This window comes from Meriones unguiculatus, chromosome 1 (assembly GCF_030254825.1).
Source record: "Meriones unguiculatus strain TT.TT164.6M chromosome 1, Bangor_MerUng_6.1, whole genome shotgun sequence".
NCBI classification, from domain to species: domain Eukaryota; kingdom Metazoa; phylum Chordata; class Mammalia; order Rodentia; family Muridae; genus Meriones; species Meriones unguiculatus.
Window position 1 is genome coordinate 44,235,167 of NC_083349.1, and position 17,082 is coordinate 44,252,248.

The following is a 17,082-nucleotide window of genomic DNA, read 5'->3' on the forward strand; positions in this document are numbered from 1 at the left end:
AATAAAACAAATTAAGTTCAAATGGCGTAGTTGTTCCAATGAGAATGAATGGTGTAGATCACTCATTCTAGGTGCTGAGGAGGTAATACTGACTTCAGTGGAACATGTGCTCATGACGTCATGAGCTGGTCAGTGATGTACTAAGGATGACTACTTCAGCCATCAGTGTCAGGTTTCCGCATTGATGGTCTAGGGTGAAGAGCACATGTAACAGAGCAGCTGCTCACTAAAGACTTCTGTCACTGTTATCTGCCTCTGAGGGATAACCCAGTCCTTCAAGCTTAGCTTTGTAATAATCCCAGAGAAATCCTGGTTCAGGAAAATATAATGGACTATTAACACTGGCCTAAAGCTGGCGACAACCAGCCTTGAAGTACAGAGAAACAAGCCGTGCTCACTGCGCTCCCAGGATGCTTCTCTTCCAACACAACAAAGGATTACGAGAGAGCTTTTTATAGGGCCTGCACTAGCAGGACACTGTGAAGAGGAATAACACTTCCATGTTTCCAGCTAGAAAAATTTCATTTTCCACTTTTACTATAAAGCAATCTCTGAAGACTGTCTCCATTTGAAGATGAAGAAACTGAGGTTGGGGTGGGGGTGACATCATCCATCTGCAGATGTACCAAAACAATCTTCAATCAGATCTTTATTCTCCACCTTAAGTATAGAGTTGCTGCACATGTCTTAAGCTCCTTACTCTGGGCTCTATCTCCTGCCTCCCTCTTGCATCTTCCTGTACTTCAGGAGATCCAGTATCCTCATCACCTTGAGGCCCTGACTGAGGGTGCATAAACATGGCAGCTTACTAAATCTGCTGTTTGCCCACTTCTACTCCAATTGTCCATGAGATCCCAGGATTGCTGCAGGATGCCTACAGTAGGCGGTGATACTGAGATGAGGATTTTTCTCCCCACAGTGCACTGAGCAGAGAAGGAGTAAGGGAGCCATGCTGCTGACATATTCTGGCATTCTCCCCTCCAGGAATAAAATGGCGCATTGAGGGATAGAGGAGTCTCTGCTTAGGTGGCTTGTAAGATAAATCTGGAGAGGCACAGTTGTCGCATTGAACAATCTTTCAGCAAAAACTACTGTAAATAGTTTTTTTTCTTTTGTCAAATAAAGTTGTTTTGGTTTCATTTATTTTTTTAAAAGAAAGGTCTAATGACAAGTGTCCTTAGGTGTCCTCCCTCATAAAAGGAGTCTTGTGTCTCCCTTCCTACCAGATTGCTCTTGTCTTTTCTCCAGTATCATAAAGGCTCTTTCCTTCACATTCCTCTTTCTAAGCAAGGGACCATGCAAACAGTTAACAGCCCCTTAATTAAACATACTCATTACACTGTGATTTTGCCCTGCATTTCATGTGCCTTTTTGGAAAAGGTATCACTAGGTAGCTGATGGTGTGCTTGAGCTTTGAATAATAGTTTTTGTCTTAGTCTCCTATGCGAAAATGAGAGGGAAAGGAAAAGAGACATTGAGGGAGGGGAAGGAAGAGCGGGGAGCCACGAACCTCCACATTTGGCTGTAAGCATTTTCTTGTAATGGACAGGTTTTGCTGGTGTGACCTGTGTCTTTGAGAATAGAGTTCATACAAGAATGACAGGAGGCTGAGTTCTTGGTCAGGTTGTTATGTGATCAGTCACCAAGTCTATATAGACATAATTTTCTTGTCAACTGAGTTATCTCTTCTTCCTTCCTTGCTGTCATCTTCTGCTCTCTTTTACATGTTATATGCTTATTTTGTAAGCAACTGACAACTTCATTAAATTGTTGAAAAATGATGATTGTATTGTAGTATTTTTGAGAGTGGCTACTGGGATCAGAAATGGTCAGGCACATTGTCGAAAGGAAGTGGCTTCTCTGCTAAAATATATATGCTAACATTTCCTATGTATTTCTTTAAGTGTTAAAGATAAATGGCAACAAACATTTTTACATAGTTTATAGATCTAAAAATTATCACCCTTTTTGCTCTTTGATAACCTACTTTAAGTGTTGTCTAAATTAGGGCATTTAATATGTTAGCAATTAGGATGAATACATTTCATTAGAATTTTCCTCATTTAAATGCAAACTTTATTTCCAATAAACGATATTTCACATAACACACATTTTTCTCCTTTTGATTACTCATAGTTGACACTACATTCACAATGAAGTTGTGACATTTTATTACCTTAACTCTGATCACTACAGTGATGACAATAAGGGCTGTTGGGAGTGCCTCAGTTCCTTTTATCCCTTCACTGAATGTCCACAGACCATGGTATCAAATATGTCCCAAGGAAACAGAAGATCCTGACTACTTAAAATTTTCTTTTGTTGATAGCTACACCCCCAAATTGCCTTCGAATAAAGCAGGCTCTGTTGTGCTCCTTTAGTTTAGGTAAATGGGTTGAAGGTGGATTCATGTTTCAAGTATGGGAAAATATGAATTATGTCATATCTGCTTTTCAACCAGAATCTCTTTTCATTTATCTCTTGATGCATGGCTATGTTCCATATGGAAGCTTCAAAGAGCATCTGATTTGCACAGAAGTGGAAATTTTCTCTACTACCCTATTAATTTTTTCAACCTAGAAAAATTAAAATTGAATACCCAAACTTAAGTTATCAAAATTATCGACACATACTTGACTTTTACTTATAAAAACATATAAAAATGTAATTTACACTGTGGAAGATATGGGACTATACATGTAGTCAATAAATCATGGAGTATTTCATCTGAATATGCTGAAATATTAAATACCACTACCTGTTATAAAATATTTTAAACCTTTCTCATACCATTTGTAGTTTAACAAGACAGTACATTTTCTTATATAAATTTAATTACATTAGAATCATTGAATCTTGAAATTATTCAGATATTAAACAATTATCAGGGGTTAGGGGTGGTAGCACACACCTTTAACCTCAGCACTCAGGAGGCAGAGGCAGGTGGATTCTTTGAGTTTGAGGCTAGCCTACTCTACAGAGTGAGTTACAGGATAGCCAGAACTACAGAGAGAATCCCTGACTCAAAAAAAAAATAAAAAATAAAAAATAAAAAAAGATCAAAGAAAAAATTTAGGTAAATAATAATTACTTTTCATGATTCTCAACAAATACTCTTAATTTGTCCCACACAGTCAGACTCAAAAAAAGAAACTGTATGCAGTGGATGTGCTCCCTCAGCAAGCTGAAGCCTCTGGTGTGTCCCAGTGCAGCACCTGTGTATTAAACAAGAACGCTGCTAATATCCACCAGCTGCCATTTCAAGAGCCAGGCGTGGGTGCACACTTTTGATCCCAGCATGCAGCAGGCAGGGGCAGGCAGAGATTTGTGAGTTTGATGCCACCTTAGTCTGCATAAAAGTTCCAGGCCAGCTGGGACTATATAGTAAGACTCAGTTTCACACACACACACACACGCATGCACACATATGTAATATTTATTCGTGTTGTGTATGCATTTATATATGTCTGTAGATAGATGATTGATACATATAGATATACATATATAGTATCAGAGGAAAACAAAATCCAGTACTTCCACAACTTTGGTATTCTAATGGTTTTTCTTTCATAAGAAAGAAGACTTTACAAGACACTGACACTGGCAGATTTTATCCAGGAAGTAATTTTACATCTCTGCAAACATGTTCACATTGTGTCCTTTTTTTATATAACAATTATCAACACCTGGAGATATATCAGCGATTTTCATGGCTCCTTAACCTTTACAGCTCTGGAGTCTATTCAATAAGAGATAATTACAAAAAAAAAAAAAAAAAAAAAGAAAGAAAAAAGAAACAAAGAAAAGAAAAACAGAGACAGCTTTTGCCTACCTAACTCAGGCTTTTTATAAAGACCGTCTTTTTAAGATGTGCGTTCCATGCAAGCTTACTAGATTTCCTCATAGGTAAGTCACAGAAAGATTTACTTGTCTTAGGTACAGCTTACCAAGCTTTTGTTAGTAATTATGTTTGAATATGTTATTCCTAAATCAAGCTTTTCTTGATTTCACCATTATCCCACTGCATTGCTGCTAAGCTTGGGAGCAGAGATCACATCAGAAAGTCAATGCTACAAATTCTGTTCTTAATAACTGAAAAGGTAATAAAAAAATTCAAGATCATAACAGTTCATTATAACAAACTATTGCTACCATACAAGGTACTAATCTATGTTTTATTTTGTTATTTTTTGATCCTTTTAAATTTATTTCCCACCTACAGGTAAAAAATAATAATACCTGGCAATTAAAAACGAAACTGAGAACCTGTCAGTTAAAAATTTTTCTATGGGATGGGCAGCCTTGAACTGCAGTTCCAGGCCAGGATACACTGGAAATTACGGCTGTGCTGAAACCATGTAACAAGAGTCCTTACCTCTAGTCTCTTCCCATTAAGTATGTCTTTCCTCAAATCAAAAAGTCATCTCTTTAGAAAAAAACAAAATTTCATTGTTTGCTTCAAAGTTCTAAATAGCTTTACAGCTATTTTCTACACCCCAAAACCCAAACTTACTACCTCCGGGTAAAACTTTATCTCTTATTGTGTGCCTCAAATTACTAAATCCACTGTATCTCTCTCTAAGCAATTTAAGTGTCTCTGCAACTCTCCTCCTGGAGTAACAAGCAAACCATGGGCCACTGCCAACATCATCCTCTACCTCCATGTGCTAATGCCAACTCTTCCCTTTGGTTTATATAGTCCTTTCTGTTTCTTACTCTTAGTCCCTAGTTTCTATGAAGTTTTCTATGAAGTTCCTAACCTGCCCCCTCCCAGAGGTTGTTCCATTACTTTGTATTCTATAGTTCAATTAAAACTGGATTTTGGCACAACACATTGCATTGCTTTATTCCCCTCATTCCTCCTATATCTTGTGTTTTCAAAGGTAAAGACTGTGCCTTGGCCTTGAATTGAGGACCCAGCACACAGTAGAACTTCAGTGTTTGTTGAGCAGAGGAAAGCCTATTATGGGATCTTGTCTTTCTATTACTTCGCACTCAGGCTGTATACTACACTAGTATAGATGAGAAAAGCTTCCCTATACAAATCACACCTCAGAATAATGAAGAACCCAGTGAAATCATTCCTTTTTCCTAGTATATCTACCAATTCAGTTGGAAAAAACAGTTCTAACTACAGAGCAAAGGTGAGCTCTACTGGCAGAGAAGGAGAGTTGGTAAAATTTTAATTTACTATAAGTTGTGGCAGTCATAAGCGACTAGAAGGCTCTGATTTAACAACAGTGTGATGGGCTATATATTCTACTCAAGTTATTCGAAAATCATAGCTGCTAATGCTTTGATTGCCAAAGATTATAAGTAGAGACCAGACAGGTGGTTCTTTTCAATTCCAATATATATATAATTCTATCATCCATCCATCCATCCTCCATGCATTCACCCATGCATGAATCCATCCATCCATGCATCCATCCATCCATTTCATCCACCCACTGATGAAGGCAAGATCTCTTAAAGCTCTAATGCCCACAATTCTGTGTTTTTGAAGATTAGATCCCAATGAAATGTCAATAGTCCCAAAGATCCTACAAGAACTCAGACTTGGTCCAAAAGAACTAGCGGGGAGAGGGCAAAATGGCTCACAGGGTAAAGATGCATCCTGTGCATGTCTGACAAGCTGCTCTGGATGGAACCCATGTTGGAAGAAAAGCAAATCCTGAAAATTATTCTCTGACCTCCACATACCCACCCTCACAAATATATCAGACAGGCATGCACAGGCATACACACGCACACGCGTGCGCGCACACACACACACACACACACACACTACACATGCACACACACTCACACGCATGTACAATAAATAAAACTTAAAAAGTGACTTGAAGGATGTGAAAACAGCATGCCTCACAAACACTAAGATGAAGTTTCTCCCAGGGTACTATTTGCCTAGGTGAACTCCTTACTCTCTGTGTGTCATTTCCCATATGAACCGTAGGTTGGAACATATAACTAACTTTTTAAGGGGTCCAACAAGTAGAAGAATAGGTTTTTTTTTAAAAAAATTGGAAAAGGGATTGCTGAAATTCTAAATGATATTTAAACATTGTTTACAGTGAGAGCATGTCAATGGTAGCAGCGATCCTGTGGATTTGTTTGTTCTATTTGTTCAGAAATAGGAAGTCCCATGGTGTTAATAAGTGTGCAACTTTGACACCACAACAACTCGGGATATACCTTTGCTTCTGCTGCATGGGCTGCTGTCTCATCGCCATGTACTGCATATCTTCCTGTAGACGGTTAAGAGGAGAATCTGGCTTCACACGAATCCCATAGTAATGGTACTTGGAGTTTCCTCTTCACAAAAGAATAAATATGGAAACAAGAAAAGTCAGTAGAGCTAAAATTAGCCATTAACTTCACACAGAAAAACTGGGTTAAAACAGTATACTAGCATTTCACATTTATGATTTATCTTTTCTGGATGACTTTTATATTTCTTCAGTGACATTCTAAATACCAAAATATGATTCCAAAATGATCACCTCAAGACCTCAAGGGTAAATATTTCCTTTACGCTTTCACTTAAATATTCACCAGATAGCCCATTTGTCCTACTCATGTTAATTTATGATCCACTATACATTTCTAATTTAATTCAGAAGGAAATGGTTGGGCTAATCACAATTCATCCACAGAACAATCACTGTACATTAAACAGCAATTTTCCATAAACATAGAGAAAAAAAAGCATTTATTCCATAGTCTTGGATTAATTCCTCTTTTGTGTTTATTTTAAAAATGATATTGTTACATTATATGATGATTCATTTTTTAATGTTTTGAAACCTAAAAAGGAAAAAGGCACTTAATGTATTTCTTTTGAAACATATATTATTAGTCCCTGCTTTTTGTATTGATTGATATATGTTGTTTGCTAATAAGAGATACCATAAAACATTGAGAGAGTTCCCTGTAAAAATGGTGAAACCCTCATAGCATAAAAATTTTGGAACTTCTTGGAAAATGAAAAATATCATGCTTAATATTAGAAATAACAGTTTTTATTCTGAATGGAACTTGTAAATTCTTGCAAAATAAGATTTTAAATATGTAGATTCTTGCAGAGAGACTAGTTTTTCACAAGTCTATATGTAACAATATGTCAGTGAGTGCTCTTCCAATTTTTTTCTTTCATTTACAAGGAGAAATGCAAGTAGTGTGTGGATTAAATATTTTTAATGAAAATAACTTTACTTTCAAAACTAAGAAACATACAGTAGATGAGCCATGTGTTTGAAGAGACATTAATCAAGTCCTTACACTTTCAAATAAAAATGAAATATTAGTGAAAACTGAACATCTTTAGACAAAGACCTTCCACTTGAGAGATTAGATCTTGTTTACAAAGTCCACTGAAATCTGAGCAAAAGCCTCCAACAACACCTACCACAAATACAGTCTGTAGCAGTCTATAGAAATTGGAGGTTGTAGGGAGTAAGGGAAAGGAAGAAGCAGGTGGCAAAATCATGGGATAAAACCACACAGTAGGTTGCTGTTTTTCTTCAGAGGCTCAGTTTCTTGGGATTTAGCGAATTAGCATTGGGAGAGGAATTCTTTTTATCCCAGTAGGAATGGCCTGGGAAGAGCAACACACCCAGGATCGTCCTCAGTCAGATTTAATTTGGAGAAGGGATCTATCAAAAGGTACCTTTTAAACTGCCTTTGGTAGAAATGCAATGGCTTTATAAGCTTTTTGTCTACTTCAGTACCAAAAGGAGGTTTGGTCTGCTTTGATAATTTCACTAGACGATTTTGTTGACAGATAATGCTTCCAAAGAATGCTCACTTAAAAAAACAAAAACAAAAACAAAAACAAAAACAGAAAACAACCCACATAGGATTTAATCTGCCTCTTGATTTGCACTGACCTTTTGTTCATTCCTTGGAAAAGGAGTGAACAGTTGACGCCAGGTTCCACTGCAGAATCTCTGAAAGTTCACCCCTACACCATCAGCTTTCTCTATTATCGCCATCCTAGCTTCTACACACTCCATTTGTTGAAACTCAACCCAAAGCATTTATTCCCTCCTTATTCTTTTAGGCTTTCCTTTCCAACTCAATTGCAAGCAGCACACACAATTTTAAAAGGATTAGGAGACAAAATCCTTGGGGGTAGGGAGCTGAAAGTAAGAGCTGCAGTAGTGCAGACTGTACTTACAGAATATGGATTCTACTCATTCACAAACCCAACAACACCAATTCTGATCCTTTCTATTTTAAAGATGTGTTTCAACGTTTGAATAGAGCCTCAAAATAGGACCCATTGAAATCTTTTCAGTAACAAAAGCACTACAACAATACAGCTATTAGAATGTTGACTAAAGCCTAGAGTTTCAAAATATTGGCATCATACATGTAACTACTGAGCCCTCAGCTAGGAGATACTAGGTTAGGTCTCTAAATAATGGTGTTCCTGGTTTGGGGGGTAAAAAATACTAGAGAAACAGAAAGTTCTTTTTAAAAAGGAATGAAAGCTAGTTTTTCTCAGTCTGAAGAGACAATCACATTCTGCAGTTTAAAATATACTACCTTTTTTTTTTTTTTATAATTTTTTATTTATTTATTTATTTTTTTATCAGTTACATTTTATTAACTCTGTATCCCAGCCGTGTCCCGATCCCTCATTCCCTCCCAGTCCCTCCCTCCCTCCCTCCCTCATCTCCACCGTGCCCCTTTCCAAGTCCACTGATGGGGGGGACCTCCTCCCCATTCATCTGATCCTGTTTTATCAGGTATCTTCAGGACTGGCTGCAAAGCCCTCCTCTGTGGCCTAACAGGACTGCTCCTCCCTTCGGGGGTGGGGAGACCAAAGAGCCAGTCATCGAGTTCCTGTTAGAAATAGTCCCTGTTCCCCTCACTTTGGGAAACCAATTGGTTACTGAGCTACCACAGGCTACATCTGAGTGGAGGTTCTAGGTTATATCCATACATGGTCCTTGGTTGAATGTCAGTCTCAGAAAAGACCCTGTGCCCAGATATATTTGGTCCTTGTGGAGCTCCTATCCTTTCCCCATCAGACTAACTCCCCTTCTTTCTTATGATTCCCTGTACTCTGCCAAAGGTTTGGTCATGAGTCTTTGCTTTGAAAACACTGCTAGTTAGAGTCTTTCAGATGCGCTCAGTAGACTCCTGTCATACGTTCAATGCATATCCCATCTGTCTGTCATACGTTCAATGCATATCCCATCTGTCCTTCTAAATAGCCAGAACCTGGAAACAACCCAGATGTCCATCAACGGTGGAATGGGTACAGAAATTGTGGTATTTTTATACAATGGAATACTACTCAGCAATCAAAAAGGAGGAAATCATGAAATTTGCAGGCAAATGGTGGGATCTAGAAAAGATCATTCTGAGTGAAATATCCCAGAAGGAGAAAGACAAACATGGGATATACTCACTTATATAGACCTATAAGATATGATAAACATAATGAAATCTATACACCTAAAAAGATAATCAATTGAGCAGACATGGGGTAAGATGATCAATATACTACCTTTTAAAGTACCGGTAGAAGAATATATTTATAAAAGATCTGAACCTCTGGCAATTTGAAAGTGGCACATTTGCTTCAAAGCAAGCGAAAGGAAAAATCCACAGTTCGAACACATACAAACTTTCCTAAAACTAACATAGTAATGAAGTTCTGGGCATACTGCCCCAAAATATACTTGGCATTAGAGAAAACAGCAAAAAGAGGCCATGAAATTCTCTCACTTCTCCAGGGAAATGGGTGATGAACACAGCTGCTATTCCTTGGTAAATCGGTCTTAGAACCCTCATGTCAAGGGTCCTAAGACCCTACATCTAGATGAAAGAAGTATCTTTTACTCTAAGGAGACAGTGTGGAATCTGAATGAAGGGCTTTCCTGGGCTACCCTTCATACTATTTATAATTTTAGATCACTTTGTCCAATCATTCTCCTCCAGAACTGGCTACTTCATCAGTTAGCATAAAGTCACAATTTTTCTTTTTTTTGAGTCTTTATATATAAAGGCCTCACATTCTATAAAACATAGAACATAGAAATCATTTCCTCCTTATCTTTAATTTTCCACTTGGGTCATTTGAAAAGAAAGCCCTCACTGAGAAACTGCCTAGGTAAGACTGGCCTACAGGCATGAGCTTGGAAGGAAGTCTGGATTATTAACTGATACAAGAGGGTCCAGTGTGAGTGGCACATGCAAAGGTACATGGTCTTAAGCTGTATGAGAAAGCTAGCTAAATAGGAGTTTGTGAGGGAGGCAGCAAGAACCATTCCTCATGGTTCTTGTCTCCAGGTCCCTGTCTTTAGCTCCTGGTCCTGACTTCTCTCAGTAATGGATTGAGACCTAGAAGTGTAAACTAATAAAACCTTTTCCTCCATAAGTTGTGTTGGTCATAGTGTTGTGTTTATCACAACAATAGAGGTATCTGGAGATGGGTAAGGAACAGATTGACAACATTCCCTTCTTTCAGCATAAATGCTTAATTATTAGGGTATTGCTTCTCTCACAGAGATTTTTTAAAAAATCCTTTGCACGGTTTAGTCTTTGAGGCTGTGATGTATAAATAAGAATCCATCACTCAATGTACAGTGCGGCATCTCTAATTTAATTTTCTGTGTATGATTCCTGTATGACTTGGAAAGTCAAGGATTCATATATTTTGGGGCAGTATGACCATAACAGGTTAAACTATTAGTTTTCAATTTGTAAAACTCATAGAAAATAAAAATGAAGCTCCCAGTCTCTAAATCATCTTTTTATCATGTTTGCTTAGAAAAAAAACACTCATTGTTTCTGTAAAAAAGAAACCCTCGAGACGGGAAGTCTCTCCCTCATGTCACTGCTCTCTGCCATGGACATACACCACAGTTTCCCTCCCACATACATCTATCTTCATAACCAACAGGAGAAAGAAACAGAAAGCTTAGAAGGCTAACAGGAGAAAAACAAGAACAGCAAGGACTTCAAATAACGTCAGAATTACAGAATAAAGTAGAAAGCTCAGGCTTAACCCCTTCTAGTCAAAGTTTTCTTTAAAACAATTAATTGTATTTTAAAACAACAAGGACATGCTTAGTTTCCCATTTACTGTGTCATCATTTCATTCATGTTAGTGTGTTTATTTTCAAAAAGCAATGGTCTGTAACAATTCTTAAACAATCTTATGTGAATCTTGCACAAACAAGTTGGCCTTCTAATTTCTATGTAGTTTAAAAGCCAGTTTGGTGAGTTTCACTAAATAGTAATGCTCATTTTCCTATGGACTTTATAAAGTGAGTTCACTTTATATATTTCTCCTCACATGTTTTCTGTAACCAAGTACATTTTTCTTTACTGTTCAACACTCCTCTAAATGGAAACAGAGATGACGGATTGTGTTGATTATAAATACTAACCTAGTACCTAATCTCCTAGTTCGTAGCCCCATAAAAATGGACCTTATTAGTTTTCCAAAAGAGGCAGCGTTGACTGGGTCCAGTTTGTGTTCCTGACAGTGTCGAAGATAGTGGTTGTACAGAGTGCTTCTTGGAAGGCTCACTCCTTCTGCTGTCTCATAATTGTCCAACAGCCACTGGAGCTGTTAAGATAAGAAAGAATAAGCAGAGAATTCATGTAATTTGCCAAAACTTCGGCAAGATACAGCATGGACAAATACTTGGAAGAACTTCATTAGCCCTTAGGATAAACTGTGATAATCCAGAGGCCGGTACATCTGACTTTCTAAGCTCTGGAAAACATCACAGCAGTTATGGGTTTAGACAATATCTTTTCTTCAGTTTTCAAGTATAAGTTAGAGATACTAATTTCTCCAATATTGGCTATAACCCTGGAGATACATACTTTTTTAAGGAATTAAAATAACAGCATTTATTGGTCAAAAATGCACAATATAATTATTTATTATTGTTATAAAACAAAACATTCTACTAAACCTGGTAACATGGTACCTATTATATTCTAGACTGGGCAACATGGCACCTAATTCATCTTTTACACTGAGTTATTACAATAAGTAATCAGTACGCTTACTTGTATGAGGTTTTAATGAAAAATTTATTCACTTTTGTAGAATGATAATTTATCTGAAATGGCTGATAGATAATACAAAAACATTTTATCTAATGGGATAAATGCTGCTATAGGCAAAATTTAGTCACTCTTCCTCCCCCAAAAGGATACTTGCTAGAAGTTACAAATAACTTTGATATAATGAAAGGTAATAATTTTTATAATCCTCTCAAATATTCTGCCTCAAACTTGAAGTGTCTTTTTTTCTTCAAAAATTTGGAAGGCTCAATAATAAATAATGTTTTCTTGGCCTATAGTTAACATTTAAATTTTTTATATTATACTTTTTAAAAAGATAATGTTTAAAGTCGGAACATACAAGAAAAATCTCTGCCATACATATATTATTAAATTTCAACTTATTCATTTACTTACTTGAAAAAGAGGCAAAACAAACATAAATGATTTTCCTAAGGTTACAGCATTGTCTTAGTGTTTGAGCGTAGTTTCTAATTCTTGTTTCCTAATTGCTTAGACCAACAGGCCATCAAAGCAGCAAATGCCTCATATTACTTGTCTTAATAATATCCATGACATTTATAAATGGTATTATTAAAGAGCAAACGCTGAACCTGAGCATGCAGTTAAATATGAATTATGAAAGTAAAATAATGCAAAGATGAATGAGACTTGTCCTCTGAGTAGTAAATCAAAGGCTAAAAGGTGATGATGACTTGAACATTCAAGTAAATCAAAGAATTATTCTATTTTATCTATCTAGTTTAAGTCTTTTGATTAAACTTATGGAATTTTCAGTTTTATTAAAAATTATAAAATATTTTGATTATTTTTATCTATGACAACTGAATTTTTCTAGAGCATGTTAACTTCAAATATCTCTAAGAAATTATTAAATAGTTAATTATATATCATCAAACTTGAAGTTGTTAATGGCTTGGCAAATACACCACAAAGCATATAAGATACTTATAGAAATAAAAGTATGTCCCATTTAGGAAGAATTTTAGTTTCATAAGGAACATATATCCGTATGAATAAACAAACTTAAAATATATATTAATACTGTATGATACATAATTCAATACTATAAGACACTAAAAAGATTACACAAAATTAGCTCTCCTTTTTATATTGACAGAAAAATATTACAGGTCATTTCGTAGCATTTACTTTTAGCCTTTGAATCAGTAAAACGTTTCAGAGACACTCAAATGTGAGTGTTGTGTACTGAAAATAATGCGCAATACAGGTTCTCTATAAACTTCAGACCAACAAGAAACATCAGATTTAAGCTCACTCATGCAGTAAGTCTCTGAGGTTGAAATCAGTACTGCTTGGAACAGCAGGCTAGCATGCTCCTTTAGAATTTTTACCTTTTGCAAATTTCAAAAAAAAAAATTAACTATAAAACACAGGTAGGAAAGACAAAACACAGCAATACAAACCTGACTCACATTTCATCCACGCGCCTCAGTAAAATGATCAGGATGTGGAAGCACTTCAAGTGGAATTCAAGTAGCCATTGTGAGCCACAATGCACCAAAGTGTGCTACAGTCTTTCAGACAGGTGCTAGATAGAGCAAGGCACAACTACCTTCTATTGGTATTTTAACATGTTAAAAATAAGAACATAGACCCTTGATATCAAGAGTAGACAAAAAAATGCTATTTTAAAAAAGCTCTTAGAAGAATTCTGTATAAGGTAAAATTATTTTGAGGCATTTCAAATGATGTAAAAAATTTCTTATAAACACTTCATGCATTGTAGAACACATTTAAGTTGAAAACACTTAATATGTATGTGTGTCCCCATAAAAACATGATTAAGAAAGGAGTGAAATAATTCAATATACTTTCCCTTGTTAATGAGAGGTAGTAGATTTATACAGAAAATCTTAGTTTAAAGGACATTTCCCCTCTGAATTGGAACAGTCAACTTTAAAATGTGAACTTTATAACCACAATATACAACTAAAAGTAGATCAATATAAACAATTTTAATGTGATGTAAACAAATGAAAACAATTACTTACAGAAATAAACCGTTTAATACTACCTTAGTTGTAAGCTAGTCTCCTTATAACAAATAACTAAGTAGACGAGCTTACTCATTGCTTAGTCAAGGGTAATCTTATAGATAAAACATTTTGTGAAAGATTTTAAAAAAGCAAATTTAAGTATTTGATAATTTTTTTTGAACAATGTATTTAATGAAACGGGGAAACTAGCACAAGAATTGAAGGTCAAAATAAAATGCTTCAAGGGCAACAGTGACTGTGTGAGAGTTACTTAGGTCAATTTTAGTAACAATTTTTATGTATTGTAATAAAAATCTTTATGGCAAAATGTCTTTTTTAATCAGAGCAAAACTACTCAGAATTCTAAATGGTGTTACTCACATCACAGCTGGAGAATTCAGAGAAAATGGAGATTTTATCAGAACAGGAGCTATTCATCCCTCTTATAGTCAAGTAAAAACTTGAATGTGTTTTAAAAATTTCTTTTCTTCCTATATTGTTTATATTCCTCCAAATGTTTTACGTTTAAAACTAGTTTTTTGAGAATATGAACCTGACTGATGTGACCATACACACGTGCATACTAAACAGTATCCAGCTGTGGCTGGTTTGTAAATTCCAGGACAGCTAGAATGACTAAGACTTGACAATAGCAAAGGTAAATTTGTGCTGCCTCCGTCTCATGAAAAGGAGGTACTTTAGTCCTTGCAGAAGAATGGAGGACACACGGAAGGAAAAGGAGGGTCAACAGAGGTAAAAGCCTTGAAAACAGAGGTGACTGGTGTGTCGCCATGGGTCCGTCTGGGAAGCCTGCCACCAACCACACCTATGGCTATTATCTTAGAAACTTTACATAGAAGCAGTACACACTCTAGAACATGACTGAAAAGACTTAGAGATACAGCTGGAATATTTAATCTACAGTTTACATACTAGTGTTTAATTTTCTGATTTTGACCCATGATGAAACTATAAATCAGATATTGAATATAAAACATAGGATTAGATAAGTATTATTTTATTATTAAAGAAATTGAGCATACATTTCTGTAATACAACGTAAAAGATTATATATGTCCCACATGCTACCTACCCAAACGAGGTGAATAATTTTTTATAAGGTACATTGTTTCATGCTGCTTTCTCTTTAACAAAATGTACTCAGACATTAGAATTCAATACTCTTAACATTTAGTACTTTAGAATACAACTATCTATTTCTCTTATTTTTTTCTTTTAATAAACTATCTTTTAAAGTGATTATATTTACAAGCTTATGAAAGATCTTAAAGCTTGTGAAATATCATAGAAAATTTTAACCTTTATCCTTAAACCTAATTATTCTTCTAATGAACAAACATATCCTCATCTAAGGGCAGAAAGCAACATAATTGCACCTTTCAACCTTTTCATTTAATCTGTATTAATCAGAACAGATTACAGAGGATGAATAGTTCCTATTTTTCCTAAAATGAAACACTGATTGACAAATAAAAATAAAAAAATAGGTATTGCCCAATTAACATCTAAATGTAACATTTGGCATTTTCCCGGTGAATTAGTATCAACTAGGAATCACTTTATGTTAAGTGCACCAGTTATACATTTTGACAGGCCCATAGTAACTGTAACTTTCACTTACAATTCAGCTAAGTGAGCGGTGGACTAAAAACCAAGGTTTTACTTTAAGCTGAATATGTGTCAGTAGCTTAAGCCTGTAGGCATTATGCATCAGTTGTCTCCTAGATTATGAAAATTCTGAAAACACAAATGCCCAGAGGTTTTCATATACTTAAGTGGAATCAACAAGATACACATGCTTAGGTGCACTATGCAAAAGGTCGTAACAATCAATTTAACAATTCTAGGTTGAAATTTACCATCTAATGTATCCAAAATTGGATATAATATGAATATTAAATGAAAACATATTAATTACAGATGAGAGCATAAGACAAGCTTAAGTTTGCAACTAAAAGAATTAGATATTCTATGGTCTTAGGCAGATATATAAAATTTACAAATAGCATTTTCACGTACATAAAATTAAAAAATAAAATACATACATAAAGTATTATACCAAAGGAGTTCTTCGGAACCAAAATCAAAGCAAATTCTAAGATGCAAAGAAATGAGTCATATCATGTTCGGGTACAACTTTTTAAATGATTAGGTTGAGAGAAAATAAGTTACTCTGAATCTTAAGGATGTATGTGGGAAATTATAACGTGACCCACATATTCTTCACCTAGGTAGAATGCTATGAGAAAGAGCCCTCTACCAAGACATAAAACTGACTGAATAATATTTGGGACCAAAAAAAAAAAAAAAAAGAAATCAATACAGTGTATGCATGAGATCTAAACAGGCATATGCATGACTGGGGAAAGAAACCTCAAACATTACAGGTAAGGTTTGTGTCCTTCTACTATTTCTTATATTCATCTAGTCTGCAAATATTTGCTGCAAATCTACTCCTATGTACCAGAACTGTTTTAGGCAGGGGGCTGTGCTAGATGGCAAACCTTAAAAAGCTTTATTTCCCTGCTGATTTTTTTTCTAGCCAATAAATATTTATTGGTTGTCTACGATGTGCTGACATAATGCCACCAGGTTAACATTATAAACAGATGAAACACTGTATAACTTTCCTCAGCTGAAACATACTGTCTTGTACAAAATGCAGATGGTGTCCTTGCATTTTAATGTGGACGATAAGAGCATATTGAAAATAATAAATATGGATTGGTCGCATACAATATTCTTAAAAGCACACCAGAAGAGGGTGGGAATATACTGTGGGTGAGAGTGCTGGCTGCCCTTCCAGGGGACCTGGGTTTGATTACCAGCACCCACATGGTGGCTCACAACCATTTCCAGTCGCAGGGGATCCACTGCTCTCCTCCTTCCTCACTGGACACTAGGAATACATGTGGTATACATACAAACATTCAGACTTGAGAGAATGGAATATAAGATGTGATACACTGCTCCATCATTACATGTGTGGAAAGAAGGG

At 35.8% G+C, this 17,082-nt stretch overlaps 1 protein-coding gene across 5 annotated transcripts in view; it reads right to left on the bottom strand.

Annotated features, from left to right (window-relative positions):
• The window catches only part of Rfx3 (regulatory factor X3), a 276,587-nt gene that overhangs the window by 59,621 nt on the left and 199,884 nt on the right, over positions 1-17,082 (bottom strand). For all 5 annotated transcript variants that reach the window (XM_060388037.1, XM_060388031.1, XM_060388051.1 and 2 more), the window contains 2 exons: positions 11,412-11,593; positions 6,199-6,318 (listed from right to left, as the gene is read on the bottom strand). In XM_060388037.1, coding sequence (XP_060244020.1) covers positions 6,199-6,318; positions 11,412-11,593 — 302 coding nt within the window. The remainder of the gene's footprint in view (positions 1-6,198; positions 6,319-11,411; positions 11,594-17,082) is intronic.